The following is a 17,424-nucleotide window of genomic DNA, read 5'->3' as shown; positions in this document are numbered from 1 at the left end:
TTTTTAAGTTACCATTTAAGCTCTCAGCCAACCCCAAGATAAGAATCCTCTCTCAGAGAAGAAAACCGGGGGCGCCAATTAGGAAGCCGAATAGCGGCAGCAGTAGCAGAGCCATGCCAGCTCTCTGCTCTGCTCCAAACCAAGCCAAACCAAGCCCCGTTAGCGGAGGCGGTCACCAGACACCGCCCCGCCCAGCTCCTCTGTAACTCTGCACACTCCTCCATCTCCAAGCTGTGATGAGTTCGGCAGTCTCAGACCTGAAGGCATTTTTCTTGCCTTCCCATAAATATCAAATAAAGCTTCTGAGAAGACAGTAGAAATGTTCACCAGTGTTACCCACTCCAAGAAGCGAGTGACCAAGTTACAAGGAACGTGCGTAAACACACACACACACACACACACACACACACACACACACATACTTTGTATCCTAGAATGAATTTAAAGAATTTACGGAAAGATTGAAAAGGCAGCGGGGGAGTAGGGAGGTATGGAGGAGGATGCTTCAAGAACTGACCGAGACCCTATTCAAATATAGAGTTGGAATCCCTCTGTCCCAACTACTGTCTCCTTACAGCCGACCCTTCACCAGATCTGGGAAAATGAGCTGCCCTGGTGCGACCCAACCAAATCTAGCCAAAAGCGCCTAATCCGCGTGTCCAGAAGCAGCTCATCTACCAGCGCTGAGCGAGCGGACTTTCCAAATTAAAAAAGGGATCGTATGACTGAGAAAGAGGAAGAAAAAGGAACATCGTAAACCCTTTCCAGTTCCACTGATTATTTCTTTTCCAAGGCTAACCCAACCTCCCCCCCCCCCCCGCCCCCCACTCCTCTCCACACACAAGCACACGCACACCTCCATCCACCGGTGCATAGAAACACTAGTTGATTTCTTCACGAATAAAAAAAAAAGTGTAACAAGTCTCCGCAGAAGGGGCTGGAACAAGGAAAGTATGTCTGCGGAAGCTTTCTTAGTTTTTTTTTTTTTTCCCCGGGAGTTTAGAAATCTGCCAGTTTCCAGTGAAACTGGGTGCCCCCAGGATTCCGAAGAACGGGAAAACGCAGCACTCCCTCTCCACCCTGTCGCCTCTTACCTCTTTAAGTTCCTTGGCCACGTCCTTCAGGTCCCCTAGGACTAATTCCAAATCCTCTACGATGATCTTGATCTGCTCCTTCACCTTGGTTTTGGAGGCTGCTGGTTGCCCCTCGGTTGGAGAGGAGGAGGAGGAGGTGGTCCCCTTGGACTTGGCTGACATACTTTGGGGGCTGGGGCAGGTGAGCAGGGAAGGCAGGTCAGGACAGTTGGTCAAGCGTAAGCTGTGTGCCCCGGTCTCTGACTCCAGAGCCGCAGCCACCCTGCTCCCCCAACATGTTTGGCTCTTCCTGAACAGCGGGTCTCTGCACTTCGCTCTCTGCCAGGCGGCCGCACTGTGGTGCTGCCATCAACTCCCAGAGAAACTGCACTGAGAGCGCCCGGGCTGCAGACTGGCGAACAGCGCGCCTGCGCCTGCCTGCCCTACACACCACTCTTGCACACGAACCCCCTCTTTCCCTCACGCAGGCACACACGGGAAGAAATACAGGGAGCCCTGGAGGGAAAGGAAGGGGCAACCCAGTCTGCCTGGATCCCTTTCCCACAACAGTAGTGTATACCAATGTTCAGATATATGGTCTTACCACTGCCATAATCTTTCCTCCTACCTTAATAAAAAAATTCAAATCAATTTAATACACATTTATTAAGCCATACTTCGTGCTGGCCACACCAGTCTGACCCTGAAGATATAATGATGCTCTCTACGACCCTTCTTCAAAAAGGCTATAATCTAAAGAGGTTCACAAAAAGTTGTTACCAATTATAATTTGATAAGGACAAAAAGAAAGACTTTTTTTGAATGATCTAAGAAAATTTGAAGAAGGGTCTTACAACTGCCAGGACTAGAAAAAGGACTAGGAATTACTTGATGGAAATGATGAGTCTAAAGTATAACATACCTTGAAAGAAAAGAATTTCAGCAGGGGAACAAGAATTGTGCTCAGTCCCGTCAGGGGTGCAATGTGAGAGTCTAAGAAGTCATAAGGCAGGACAGCAGTAGATATTTCTGGAAGCATTTAGTAGTTCTCCTTACATTGAATTCTAGAATATATAAATGATAATACCGTGAATCCTGTATAGATCCTATTTCTCTGCAGTGCTTTTACCTGTTAGGTAGGGCTTTGAACTGTGGCTTTAAAGGAAGAGTGGAGTTAAACTTTGGAATTCTTCTACTGCCAACCGGAAAAGTATGAAGACTGCCTTAGCTGATAAGTCCTAGCTTTTGAAAAAGATTTGGGTCTAAACCTGCCTCAGTCATTCACTAGCTGGTTGATCAGTAAATCAAGCTTGATTAACATCACCTTCTAAGGAATGCCCTTTTTTATCCTTTTTAATTCTGGTGACTTCTCTTGCTTGATTATTTCCAGTATGTCCTATATATAGCTTAATCATCTATAGTTGTTTGTATATTTTCTTCACCTTTAGATTGTAACCTCTTTGAGAGCATATACTGTTTTGCCTTTTTTTATATATATATATATATATATATATATATATATATATATGCCCGTCTTAACACAGTGCCTGATACATAGTAGGGATTTAATACATTTATTTTTGACTGATCTTGACCAAGACTCTAAGACTCTCAGCTTATGTCTGGACTCTTGACTCTTTTGTTATAATCATTTTGTAATTTGTGACAGGATTGTAACCTGGTCTTGAATTTCCATCACAAATCCTTCCATTTAGGCCAGTAAATACAGGTCTTAACCATCTGTTTGATGCTTCTTTGTCATTGAATTATTGTCTGAGTCTAGGGATATGTTACCTCTGCAGAGATTTTTTGAGTCACTCCTTGATCTTGGTCATTTCAGAGTTTCCATCTGAAAACAAATCACTTTCAATTACATGAGACACATTCAGTGGAATATATTTGTTATCAGCTATGTGAAGAAATATATGCTTGTTCCAAAAGTATTTCTGTTGTTGTTAAACATGTTCTGTTGTTAAATTCAAGTGAATGGATTTAATTAAGGCAGAAAGAGAGGTATGTAAAGTCACCAACCTCACTTTCTCCTCCTGGTATATGGGAATCCAGTGACAAGACAAAAGTCAAGATGACTGACATGCCACTGATCCATTATCCTGTGTTCTATGACTACCAATTATCTCTGCTGTTTTTTATGAATAAATGTCAGTCTTTATGTAGCTGCTTTTAAGTTATTGGCCTTATTTTTCTTTTTTTATAGCTTTTTATTTACAAAACATATGTATGGGTAATTTTTCAACATTGACCTTTATAAAGCCTTCTGTTCCAGCTTTTTAAAAATATGTTAAAATATATGTTAAATACAATATATGTACAAATATTTATACAGTTATCTTGCTGCACAAGAAAAATCGGATCTAGAAAGAAGGAAAAAAAACCTGAGAAGGAAAACAAAAATGTAAGCAAACAATAACAGAAAGAGTAAAAAATGCTATGTTGTGGTACACACTGATTTGCCATAGTCCTCTCTCTGGGTGTAGATGACTCTCTTTATCACTAAACAGTTGAAACCGGCTTGAATCATCTCATTGTTGAAGAGAGCTACATCCATCAGAATTGATCATCTTATAGTCTTCTTGTTGCCGTGTATAATGAATGATTTCCTGGTTCTGTTCATTTCCCTTAGCATCAATTCATGTAAGTCTCTCCAAGCCTCTCTGAAATCATCCTGCTGGTCATTTCTTACAGAACAATAATATTCCATAACATTCATATATCATAATTTATTCAACCATTCTCCAAATGATGGGCATCCATTCAGTTTTCAGTTTCTAGCCATTACAAAAAAGGCTGCCACAAACATTTTTGCACATGTGGGTCCCTTTCCCTCCTTTAAGATCTCTTTGGGATATAAGCCCAGTAGAAGCACTGCCGGATCAAAGGATATGTACAGTTTGATAACTTTTTGAGCATAGTTCCAAATTGCTCTCCAGAATGGTTGGATGCATTTACAATTCATCAACAATGCATCAGTGTCCCAGTTTTCACACATCCCTCCAATATCCAGCATTATTTTTTCCTGTCATCCTAGGTATGTAGTGGTATCTCAGAGTTGTCTTAATTTGCATTTCTCTGATCAATAGTGATTTGGAGCACCTTTTCATATGACCAGAAATAGTTTCAATTTCTTCATCTGAAAATTGTGAACAATCCTTTGACCATTTATCAATTGAAGAATGGCTTGATTTCTTACAAATCTGAGTCAATTCTCTATATTCATTTTGGGAATGAGGCCTTTATCAGAATCTTTAAATGTGAAGATGCTTTCACAATTTATTGCTTCCCTTCTAACCTTGTCTGCATTAGTTTTGTTTGTATAAAACCTTTTTAACCTAATATAATCGAAATTTTCTATTTTATGATCAATAATGGTTTCTAGTTCTTTGGTTACAAATTACTTCCTTCTCCACAGGCTGAGAGGTAAATGATCCTATGTTCTTCTAATTTATTTATAATATCACTCTTTATGTCTAGATCATGAACCCATTTGACTTTATATTGGTATATGGTATTAAGTGTGGGTCAACGCCTAGTTTCTGCCATACTAGTCTCCAATTTTCCCAGCAGTAATTCTTATCCCAAAAGCTGGGGTCTTTGGGTTTGTCAAACATTAGATTGTTGTAGTTAATGAAGATTTTGCCCTGTGAAACTAACCTATTCCACTGAACAACTACTCTTTTTCTTAGCCAGTACCAAATGTTTTTTGTTTTGTTTTGTTTTGATTTGTTTTTTTTATTTAATAGCCTTTTATTTACAGGTTATATGTATGGGTAACTTTACAGCATTAACAATTGCCAAACCTCTTGTTCCAATTTTTCACCTCTTACCCCCCCACCCCCTCCCCCAGATGGCAGAATGATCAGTAGATGTTAAATATATTAAAATATAAATTAGATACACAATAAGTATACATGACCAAACCGTTATTTTGCTGAGTACCAAATGGTTTTGATGACTGCTGCTTCATAATAAAGTTTTAGATCTAGTACAGCTGTGGCCTTATGTTTTCTTAAAAAGCATGTAGATTTTTGTGATAACAGTTGCAAAATACCTTTAAGTCTATTTTACAATTCTGAAAGTAGCTTATAAAACTGTCATTTGTTTTACACATGTTCTTTTTTGTTTTGGATTTTGGATTATCATTTTCTTTATGTATTTATTAACAGCCATCTTTTTGAAGTTTTAGTTGGCATCATCTCTACTTATCATTTCAATGTGACGTATGGATTCAATCTTCAAGCCTTTATCTTTTTATTGTTTTGTTTTGTTTTTTTTTACTTTTTTACAATAACATTTTTACATTTATGAAGTTAAACTAACCTTTTGATATCCCTAAAGAGAACAAATAAAAACTCCCCAAAGATATACATATATACATATAGATAGATAATAAATAGATTTAATAAGATATTTGATTTGAGATTTGATTTTTTTTTTTTTTAATTTGGAAGCCTTCTTTGCTCTTACATTGGAGAGAATATAATGAATTTAAGCTTAAGTATAACCAAAAAAAATTTAAACTGTCTTCCTGAAAAATGCCATATATCATATCAATTGTTCTTGGCATTATTCTGTTAGTAGAGAGTTTCACAGAGTTTTCCATGTGGACATAAAATATTCTGGCATTCTCACTACATTTGCATCTGTTTTCTATTTTTGCAGTACGTAAATAAGCCTTAAGTGCAGAACTGAATCAAAAGTTTTGTGATAATCACTGCGAGAAAAATAAATATTATAGTGGTTTGAAAGAAATTGTTCAATAAACGACAAATCTAGAATACCTTTTACAACGTGGGGATTTGTTAACCTACCCTTTTAGCTACTTGGACAATAAATTTACTTCTTATGTTTACAGGGTTTTTGTTTGTTTTTATAGATATAAACTATGAATACTTTGTATACATTAACGAAGATAAATTTGCTTTTATTTGAAAGAAACTTGGTGTATTCATATTTTAGTAAGAGATAAATGATTTCTCTTATTACAAACAGTAGAATCAGATTATAGTTTAAGAAGTGGTAAAATTCCTTGTTAGCACTTCATGTCCCTTTGTGAAAGATTTGACCAATAATCATGGATCTTACAAACTTCTCCAATTTCCAGTTTTGATGACTCATACTTTCATTAGATTGGATTTCTTTCTTCTTCCCTTCCTTCCTTAATTTTCTTTTTGCTGAGGTATTTGGAGTTAAGTGACTTGCCCACGGTCAAACAGCTGGGAAATGTAAGGTGTCTAAGGCCAGATTTAAAAGTCCAAATCCTTTATTATCTCCTTCAAAGTCTTGTCTCCTTCACGTGGGGCTTGGCTAGTTTTCTGGAGGCCTATCTCTCTCTTTGGTCTGAAAGCTTGAGTTCCAGCCTGCCTTCTCTGGCTTCTGAATCTCCCCGACTCCTAAGGTTTGTACTTCAGTCTCTAGCCACCACAAAGGTGGATGATGGAATGAATCTATCTCAGCCTGGAGAGCTTCTAGTGCACTTGTCCTTTTGGTTCTGAGAGCTTTCTGCTTATATTCTGTATACTGATCATTATATCCAATCTTTATATCACTAGGAAACCATTATTTGTTGTAGGATTAAATCAATGCTAAACTAGATTTAACCATTGTCTCCTCAATTCCACTTAGTACCTTGTTTCAAGTTCTGGCTCATAACATCTCCTTGTAGGATTAAATCAATCATACTGAACCATGCTAAATTAAATAACGATTGTCTCTATCAATTCCATTGACTTAGTGCCTTGTAAGAATCCTTTGTTTCAAGTTCAGAGTTCTGGCCCATAACAATGCTTCAAGACAAAACAGTTGGTAATTGCATTGATAAGAGTACTTTTTTATTTTTAGTAGCTTTTTATTGACAGAATATATGCAAGGATAATTTTTCAATATTGTCCCTTGCAATCATTTCTGTTCCAACTTTTCCCTTCCTTCCCTCCACTCCCTCCCCTAGATGGCAGGCGGTCTCATACATGTTAACCATATTAAAGTATATCTTAAATACAATATATATGTACATATTTATACAGTTCTCTTGTTGAACAAGAAAAATCGGATTTAGAAAGGTAAAAATAACCTGGGAAGAAAAAAAAAATCAAGCAGTGCACATTTATTTCCCAGTGTTCTTTCTCTGTGTGTAGCTGGTTCTGTTCATCACTGATCAATTGGAACTGAATTGGATCTTCTCATTGACAAAGATACCCACTTCCATCAAAATTTATACTCAAATAGTATTGTTGTTGAAGTATACAATGATCTCCTGGTTCTGCTCATTTCACTCAGCATCAGTTCATGTAAGTCTCTCTAACTTCTCTGTATTCATCCGGCTGGTCCAGCCACTCTCCAATTGATGGGCATCCACTCAGTTTCCAGTTTCTAATCACTACAAAACGGGCCACAAACATTTTTACACATATAGGTCCATTTCCCTTCTTTAAGATCTGATTGGGATATAAGCCCAGTAGTAACACTGCTGGATCAAAGGCACAGTTTGATAGCTCTTTGACAATAAGAGTACTTTTACCTTAAAAATTAATTTTTTGGGGGGAGAGAGAGTTGTTTGCTTGTGTATGTGTGTGTGTGTATGTGTGTGTGTGTGTTTTAACAATATCATCCTCCTTACATAAATCATTCTCCTGATTCTATTCACTTAACTCTGACAGCTTATACTATTTAGAAATCTCTAACATGTTTTCTTTGGTACAAAAGTATTTGATTATATTCAAATGCCAAAATTTATTCAAACATTGTCCATTGAGGGGGAAACACTTTTAATGGTATTTTTCCCACTGTTACATGCAAGAAAAAATTAGCATTCATTTTTACAAGATTTTGAATTCCATATGTTTGGCCCTCCTTTTTTCCTCTCCTCTCTTTTGAAGATGTTAGCCATTTTGATATAATTTGCTATCATGGAAAATATTTCCATTTTAATTACAATTGTGAAAGAATAAAGCAATCAAAAGAAAAAGGCACAAGCAAGAATAAAGTAAGATAAAATTATGCATTAAAAACTATTTCTCTCTCTCTCTCTATATATATATACATATATATATATATTTGATTTTCTGTGAAATAAATTTGCAAAATTTCATATTTATTCAATAATGATTTTAGTAGATACTAGCTGTTTTGTTGTAATTGATCTGCTAATTAAATTTATGTCATCAAATTTAAAACTGACTTTGTACAATCCAAGTCTAAGTATGCTAATTTCTTTGCAAAATCACTTGAGTTAGCATTGCTTCTTCTTTTTTTATCATTCATTGCTCTTTGGTATATTTTTTGGAATTTAAATTAATTAAATATTTTAGTGACTTGAGGATTTTTACAATTATCTTAGTGACTTAAGTAGCTTTTAAAGTTTTATCTTCTATTATTTTTTTCTAATCTAGAAATAGGAATGGCAAGAAGTTGTCATGTGACTTAGAGCTGAGGATACCATTGATGCTTGGTAAAATATGCTTCAAATAGTGATATAGTACTTGCAAATAATAGAAATATCCATGTACTCTTATTTTCTTTGTATGCACTACAGATTTGCCCACTTTGGTAGTCTTTATTATCTAAATAAAGTGTTTCCAGCACATAAGTTATTACTATTCCTTATTTCTTTAATATAAATCTACACATATATATGCACACACATACAAGTATATATATTCATACATACATGTATTATATATATATATATATATATGCATACATATATATGTCGATATGTGTATATACCTAAACACACATGTATATATCAGAATGTAAAGGAACACTATTCTACTATCCCCTCTATTAAACTGGTTATCATAGTAGTTTAGAAAAAGGAGTTGTCATGGGTAAATGCAGACATCAATCTGACTTTGAATAAGGTGACTCCTGGTTTAGAATATGGTCATACAGTTATTATGCTGACCCATTTAGTGAAACAGTTCTATCACATTTATCATGTTACTAGTCCGGTAATTAGTAGACAATTAGTTAGTATATCTAGTTGTTATAGTTATATATTATGTTATATCTATATGTTATTGTTATATATTATGTATAATATAATATATATTATGTTATATCTATATGTTATTGTTATATATTATATATAATATAATATATATTATGTTATATATATATATATGTTATAGTTAGTATAGTTGTCAGACCATGGTAACTACTCTAATAGTCTCAAGGCTATAAAGTCCCACTAATATGTAACTTTTATTATATTTATTCTACTTGGCAATTGTGTCTTCTTTCCTCTATTACATGCAATATATATTAGGGCTTGAAGGGGTTTATTATGATTTTGAAAGAGGTTGTCATTGTTATTTTTGTTCTTCTTCTTCATTCATTATTTCATTGAGACCTCAATTCAATTACGGCATCTTCAGTCTCTAACTTTCATAGGAATATTAATAATTTTATATTTGTTGATTCCAAAGTATTGTTCATATCTTTGGAGGAATATTGTACAATGTGAAAAAACTATTTATAATTTTGTTCATAAATTTATAAATATTAATTTCTGTCAAATATAATTAATTAACAAGATCATAGTATCAAAAACAGAGTTGGCATATACTTGTGTAGGGGATTTAGAGAGCAGAACTAAGAAGGCTGCTCAAGCTTTCCCAGTTTCCCTCTAAAAACCACATGAAACCAAGTCTCTGAACAGAATCTGATTAAATGAAAATACTTTGCAGCTCAAAATATATTGGAAAAATTTCAAGAAAGATCAGTCTCTCTAGAGTGAAAGGGATGTTCAGCCCAGCTCAGACAGTGTCCGACACAGTCGGACACAGGAAAGCCAGTGAAAGGTTCTTAATCATAATAGATTAGCAACTGAGACTCTTGGTTTTGGCTCAGTAGAAGAGCAGACCAGTGGGGCAGCCTCTAACCCCAGTGCAGTAAGCATATTGGTACCCCAGGAATCCAGTCTGTTTTCTGGAGAGACTAAATAGGGCTACCTCCTGCTGTGAGCAAGATACCAAACACAAGGGGGTCCTGTGCTCAAAGCCAAGACTCAAAGCTCCATGGAAAGCTTGGGACAGCACTACTTGTACCTCAGGAATAGAGCTTGACCTCAAAAATCACAAAATAGGAAAAAATAAATAAATAAAAAGAGTTGGAAATAGAAAAGAACTTTAACCATAGAAAATTACTGTGGTGACAAGGAAGACCAAAACACCAACTCAGAAGAGGACAAAATGCCCATATGAGAAATCTCAAAGGGTGATGTGAATTGGTCTGAAGCCCAAAGAGGCATCTTGGAAACACTCAAAAAAGTATTTTAAGAAGCAAATAAGAGTGGCCGCTAGTTGGTGTAGTAGATAGAGCACCAGCCCTGAAGTCAGGGAGACATGAGTTCAAATCTGGCCTCAGACACCCTGGGCAAGTTACTAAGCTCCAGTTGCCTCAGCAAAACAAAAAGAGAGAGAGAGAGAGAGAGAGAGAGAGAGAGTGAGTTGGGCATTGCACTCTGTATGTCTTTGTGTGGGCAAAGTTATTGCTGGTATATTGTTTTTGCAGCTCTGTATACATTTATATATATATATATATATGTATGTATGTATGTATTTTACTAATAGCAATTTGGAATCCCTAGGAAATAATGATGTCAAGAAAAAGAAAAATTGACTTGGAATATAGGATATTCAAAGAACAGTGGACTTATAATTACTTTTTCATGCAGTACAAGGAAAGACTTGTGTTTGATATGCCAGACACTATATTCTGTGCTCAAAGAATATAATCGCATCAACACTATGAAGCTCAACATAAAAATAAATATGATTGTTTGGTTGGAGAAGTGAGAAAAAATAAAATATTAAAACTGAAAAATACATTGACAACTCAGCAAAATACTTTTGTGAATCAGAAGCAGCTAAATATTTCATCACTACGAGCAAGTTTTCAAGTTGCCAAGCTAATAGCACGCACTAGCAGATCATGGAGGGAGAATTTGTTAAAGAATGCCTTCTTTCTGTTGCCAAAGAGATGTGTCCAGAGAAGGCCAATTTATTTAGTACAGTGAGTCTTTCAGGACCTAAATATTTCATCACTACGAGCAAGTTTTCAAGTTGCCAAGCTAATAGCACGCACTAGCAGATCATGGAGGGAGAATTTGTTAAAGAATGCCTTCTTTCTGTTGCCAAAGAGATGTGTCCAGAGAAGGCCAATTTATTTAGTACAGTGAGTCTTTCAGGACCTACAATTACATGGAGAATTGAAGAAATGGGAGACAATCTGCCATAAAAAAAATTTCATATTTTTCCTTGGCACTCGATGAAAACAATGATATTCCTGATTCTGCACAACTTCTAATTTTTATTCGTGGGACAAATGATTATTTTGAAGTCATAGAAGAGCTTGCTGCACTGCCAAGCATCAAAGGAACAACCACAGGAGAAAATATCTATGAAAAGGTTTGCCAAAATGAATGGTTTGGAGCTGGACTGGGCTAAACTAGCCAGTGTGACAACTGATGGTGCTCCTAGCATGGTGAGGTCTAAGAAAGGAGTAATTGCTCGCATTAACCAAGAGATAGACAAACATAACCATTCTCATCCAATAGCCATACACTGCCTCATCTACCAACAAGCACTGTGTAGTAAATCACTGAAGTGGGACTCTGTTATGAAAATTGTGGTATCTTGTGTTAACTTCATTATAGCTAATGCACTAAATCACAGACAATTTCAGGAATTTCTGTCTGAGCTAAATGTTGTGTATGAAGATGTTCTATATCACACAGAAGTCCATTGGCTGAATTGAGGGAGAGTTTTGAAATGTTTCTATGACTTACTTCCACATATTACAATTTTTCTGCTTTCATAAAGCAAAGAAGTAACAGAGCTCAATGATGTAGAATGGAAATGGCACCTTGCCTTTCTGACAGATGTAACAGAGCTACTCAACAATTTCAATATGCAACTTAAAGGAAAGGGGAAGCTCATCTGTGATATGCAATCACATGTCAAAGCATTTGAAGTAAAATTAGGCCTCCTCATCAAACAAGTGAAGGAGGAAAACTTCTGCCATCTCCCTACAACTCAAAATCTGTTAGCAGAAAAACCGCTGATTGCATTCCCAAACAAAACATGTGTGGATTCACTGGAAAAATTGCAAAAGGAGTTCCAATTTAGATTTAAAGAGCTTCATCTCCATGAATAGGAAAACAGCTTTTCTGTAACCCATTTTCTATTGACATTGAAAATGTGGATACAATTTACCAAATGGAACTGACTGAACTGCAGAATTGTGACTCTCTGAAAGACGCATTCAAGTCAAGCAGCCTTCATAATTTCTATGTATCTCTCCCCTCTGAGACATATCCTCATCTCAAAAACCATGCACTCAAAATGGCAACCATCTTTGGCAGCACTTATGTCTGCAGACTTTTTCTAGAATGAAACATTTGAAATCTCCAACCAGATCAAGACTAATGGATGCACACTTGCATCACTTGTTACAACTAGCAATGACAAATATAGAACCAGACATTGACCATCTCATTAGCCAAAAACAGGCCCATAGTTCCCATTGAAATACTGGTAAGTTTATTGATTTAACTTTACTTCATTTTAAATATTGTATTTGTTCCTATTTTGTTTCTTCACTTCAAAATAAGACATATGCAGTGTGCATAGGAATTTGTTCATAGTTTTTGTTTTTACTATAGTCCGGCCCTCCAACAGTCTGAGGGACAGTGAACTGGCCCCCTGTTTTAAAAGTTCGAGGACCCCTGATATAGGGTATTATAAAGTGCTCCTAGGACATTTCAGGGTTCCTTATTCCATAATTACCAAATAAATAAAAAGTTGCTTTTTACACCTTTGAGACATTTTGGCACACCCCATTATCTTCTTAGCCAACATTTTGCTTTCTTCTAAGTTATATTTTATTTTTCAGTGATTCAAGCTGGGAATGCTTTATATAAAGTACATAAATGTATAATCGGCCTATATTTGGAGGAATCACTGATGTTCTCAGTTTTTGGCAGTAAGTAGGTGATGCCTTCTGTTAAGAAAACTACTATATGGCTTGTATTTGAGAGAAAACTGGCAAAATGTTTCACTAGGAATACATGTGCTACTCTGAAACACTTGAGCCAATATTATGGATCTTAACCAGCTCCACCACTTTCCAGTTTTGCAGACACGGTAGTTTTTGTTGTCTTTGTTGATGTAACTTTTCTTTTGTTTACCTGTTTTTCGTTTTCTAGTCTCCATTTTTATTGCTGGCTTTCTTGAGACACAGAGAGATCAGTTATTTTCCATTCCCTATTACTTTGGTGGTTTTCTCTTTTCTCTGATTTCTTCATTTTTAAGCCCCTCCAGTGATTTTTCTTTGATGTCAAATTGCCATTTCTTTTATTATTAATAATAAGTAGCTTCAAGGTTTATAAAATATTTTCCATACATGTACATACACTTGTTAGCTCATTTGATCCTTACAACAATTTTGTTGTTATAATAGTTTATCCAGTATTTTTTTTTGACTTTTATTTTCTGCTGATCAAGGTAAATTTTCCTCCCCCTCTCCATCTCCCTTCTTCTCTCTCTCTTTTCTTTCTCCTTCCCTTTTCTTCTCCCTCCCTCTTTCTCTCCTCTTTGTTTTTCTCTTTCTCATATATACACACACCTGTGTGTATGTTTTCTGCATTTCATTCTATATATTTTTTCTCATTGCCTTTAAATGGTCACTCCAGTGATGCTACTAAGTTTTCTACTACATTTGTCCTGGTGAAATAACCTTTCTGTAAATTTAAGACACCTTTCCTATTATAATATCAGATATCTATTTTCTGGATCATTTTGTGGTAGGTCCACTTTTCTTTCTATACATCCTACTATGGTAATGGCTGCATAGGTCCTGAATTTTTTTATGCCTTTTATCAAATATTGTAGGAGAATGTTTCATTTGTAAATGTTGAAGCAAATGTGAATTAAAAATGTATTCTCTTTTGTTAAAGTTGGTCTATTACATAGATTTACACTGTTGAAATTGCCATCTACAGGTGTAACTCCTTTACTTTACAGAACCATTTGAGACACTGATGTTATTTTTTGTCAACCATTCTATTTTTACTTGTAATATTCTGTAATTTGCATTAAGAAACATTCAGTGGCTTCAAGTTCGTCAATGATTAAATGTTTATATTTCAGAATAAACTCAAATTCATCTCTTTTGGGTTTAGACATGAAGTTTATGGTCACCCTAAACTGGTTGGCAAAAATGAAACATACAAGACTTTTAAGAAAGAAAAAACACATTATGAACTCATGAGCTATAATTGGTAAAAATCACTTTACAATTATTTGTGATATACTATTGGCACTTATTGAAAACAAGTTAAGTTACCTATCTAAGAAAACAAGTTAAGTTACCTAAGAACAGATATGCAGGATTCATACTCAGATGCTCTGATGCCAAAGCCAGTGCATTGTACCATATTACCTTTTTCTTAGTCTCATTAAGGGAGCTTACTGAATATTTGGGAAATATAATACAAATCTACCTGCTTTACACAATTTAATTAATTGTTTTCTATTTTTTTATTATAATTTTTCAATATATTTTTTCTTTCCTCAAAAGAGAACTCAGTGAAAATCAGGTTCATTCTGACAGATCCTTTTTTTTTTCTATTTATTGATTTTTAAAACTCATTAAGTATTATCTTTTTTTATCTCCCCAAACTGAAAAAGAAAAACAAAACCATTTTAACAAATAAGCATGAACAAAAAAAAATCAATGTATTTTTTCAAGAATTTTTCAAGAATTTCAAAAATGAGTGTCTTATTCTTTATATTAGGTCATCACCTCTTGCTATGTATAAAGCAAGATAGCATTCTTCCTCATTCAACCTCTTGAATTGTGGTTGATTAGTGTACTGAGCAGAGTTCTCAGGTATTTAAAAAGTGTTTATCTCTACAATATTGATAATAAAACATAAATTGTTTTCCTGGTTCTTCTCACTTCACTCTGCATCAGTCCTTGCAAGCCTTCCCAGGATTCTTGGAAGCTATTTAAAAAAATATTTTGTAGGATAATAGTATTTCATTACAGTTCTGTTGTGTTCTCTTCTTTTGTACAATATATGCTGGTTCTCTGGGAGCAGGTTTCTTGGGGAGGTTTTCTGGAGGCAGCCTTAGTTTTGGTTCAAAGTAATAATCACCTCAAATGCAGCCAGGGATTATAGTACAGTCTTTTATTGTCTCTTCCAAAATAGCCTGGGTAGTTTTCTTGGAGGCCTATCTCCTTCCTTGGTTCCAAAAGTTCTTGTTGCTAGTCCTTTGCTTCAGCCTCAGCCTCTCCTCTTCCGAATCCCCAGCAACTGACTCTCACTGAGACTGAGAGCTTCTTATATATGATTTCTTAAAGGTGTGAACCCAAAGGTTGACTCCTCCTATGAGAGAGAGTGGGATTATTGGAAGTGTAAACTTGGATATCTCCCGACTTGTGAACTCTAACGTGTGACCCAATGTATAAACTCTCTTAAAGGTGTGAGCTCTAATGTGTGAGCTCTAATGTGTAAACTCTTAAAGGTGCAAACCCAAGCACACAAGCATTGCTTCCATCAATTCCATTGAGTTATCACTTTGGTTCAAGTTCTGGCTCATAACATCTCCTGCTTTCTTTTGATTTAGAACATAAGGTGGTCATGACCTCCCTGACTCTTCAAGGAGGTGAGAACCCCCAAAAGAAGGTGATCACACCTTCCCTGACTGCTCAAAAAAGAAGTGAAAACACCATAAAAAGAAGGTGGTCACAAACCCGCTGACTTCTCAGGAAGAGAGATGAAAACACCAAAGGAAATGGGAAATAAAATCAGATTACCGGGTTTCTGAAGGTGCTTACTTGAAACAGGTATACATAAATCTATCAGTATGTGAGGCATTACACATAATTACATAAGCACATAGCAATATAACACAGGCTAGTAGTAATGTAACAAATAACATGAATCAACATGAGAATTTATTGATGTCCATAGTCCTAGAAATAGTCCCAAAGGAATCTATTGTTCATTAATTCATGTGCCAGGAATCCAATAATTCCTGTAAGCTTTGAAGTACTGCAATAGTCTCATCAACAATTTTTTATCTCAAGAAATCCAATGATTCCTACTGGTTTTCAAGTCCTTGAAACAGTCTCATCTTGTGTTAGGGAATCCAATGATTCCTGAAGATTTTAAAGTTCTCATTGTTAGTCATGCTCTTTCAGTGTCAGATGTTTCTTAAATCTTCTCCTTTGTTTTGAGGTTTTTCTCTTTTTCTGTTTCTCTCTGATGAACAAGGCAGATACGGCTCGTTGGCACCCATCTCTTTCCTTCTCCATCTGTAGAAATACAAGCGAACCCTCTTTTCCAGGCAGTTAACCTATCTAACTCCCTTCTGTTTACCACTTTTGGGATTTCTCATCATCATCTGGCAATTACATTGGAACTGTTTGCACTGGACACTGCCCTGTTGGGTTAAAAAGGCCTGTATTCTCCTCAAATGTAATCCTGATTGCTTTTCTGTTGATTGATCACATCAGAGCCTTGACTTTCTAAAGACTCTCTGGGTGTAACCTCAGCTGCCATCATGCTCCATCTGTCTTTTGTATGACATTTTGGAGCTGGGCCCTGCCTCTCATTTCCTTGGGTCAATCTACATTTTGAGGCCCAGTGGAAGCCTCGGTTGCATTTTTGGACATGTGGTTTTGGGTCTTCTCTCACTCTGTCTTCTCATTCTATCTCTATATCTACACTGAGCTCTAAGATGTCCAACTTTTTCACACTGAAAGCATCTACAAAGACCCTCTCTAAAAGACCCTTGCCAAGAGGGACCCTGCCTTCCCATGTTCATCATAGTTTGGGTATAATAAGCATTTGTGCCCACTGTGGCACAGCATCTTATGATCTCCTCTAAAGGAGTATCTTTGTCTAGTCCCCATATAATTCTTTTGTAAACCTCATTGGCATTTTCTTTAGCCAGACGGCTGGTCATTATTTCTGTAGCTGCATTATCTCCAATGGTTCTTACTACAGCTGTTTGCAAATGTCCCACAAAATCAGCAAAAGGTTCATTGGGACCTTGCTCTATTTTTGTGAAGGCTTCCCTTCGATCTTTTTGTCCTGGGAGAGAACCCCAAGCTTTTAAATGTGGTGTTCTCTTCTTTTCTAGAATATATGATGGTTCTCTGGGAGCAGTTTCTTGGGGAGATTTCTGGAGGCAGCCTTAGTTTAAGTTCAGAGTAATAATCACCTCAAACGCAGCTATTAAAATCCAAACATTTATTTTCTCCTTCCAAGTCTTGTCTCTTTCCTTGGGCCTGGTTAGCTTTCTTAGAGGCCTATCTCCCTCCT

The 17,424-nt window shown here is 36.0% G+C and overlaps 1 protein-coding gene across 4 annotated transcripts in view; it reads right to left on the bottom strand.

Annotated features, from left to right (window-relative positions):
* PRR16 (proline rich 16) overlaps window positions 1–1,441 on the bottom strand; it is a 284,921-nt gene extending 283,480 nt beyond the window's left edge. The window contains exon 1 of one of the 4 annotated variants that reach the window (XR_004229644.1): window positions 1,095–1,356. Coding sequence is in view for 1 of the 4 variants with exons in the window: in XM_031938933.1 (XP_031794793.1) it covers window positions 1,095–1,256 (162 nt within the window). In the remaining 3 variants the exon portion in view is untranslated. Of the gene's footprint in view, window positions 1–1,094 lie in introns of all 4 variants that reach the window. The other 3 variants (XM_031938933.1, XM_031938911.1, XM_031938916.1) reach the window with 3 other exon arrangements.
* Between the last annotated feature and the right edge of the window lie 15,983 nt (window positions 1,442–17,424).

The sequence above is a fragment of the Sarcophilus harrisii genome, chromosome 1, assembly GCF_902635505.1.
Source record: "Sarcophilus harrisii chromosome 1, mSarHar1.11, whole genome shotgun sequence".
Taxonomy (NCBI): Eukaryota; Metazoa; Chordata; class Mammalia; order Dasyuromorphia; family Dasyuridae; genus Sarcophilus; species Sarcophilus harrisii.
Note: the sequence above shows the minus strand (reverse complement) of the source record. Positions and strands in the feature narration are given on the sequence as shown.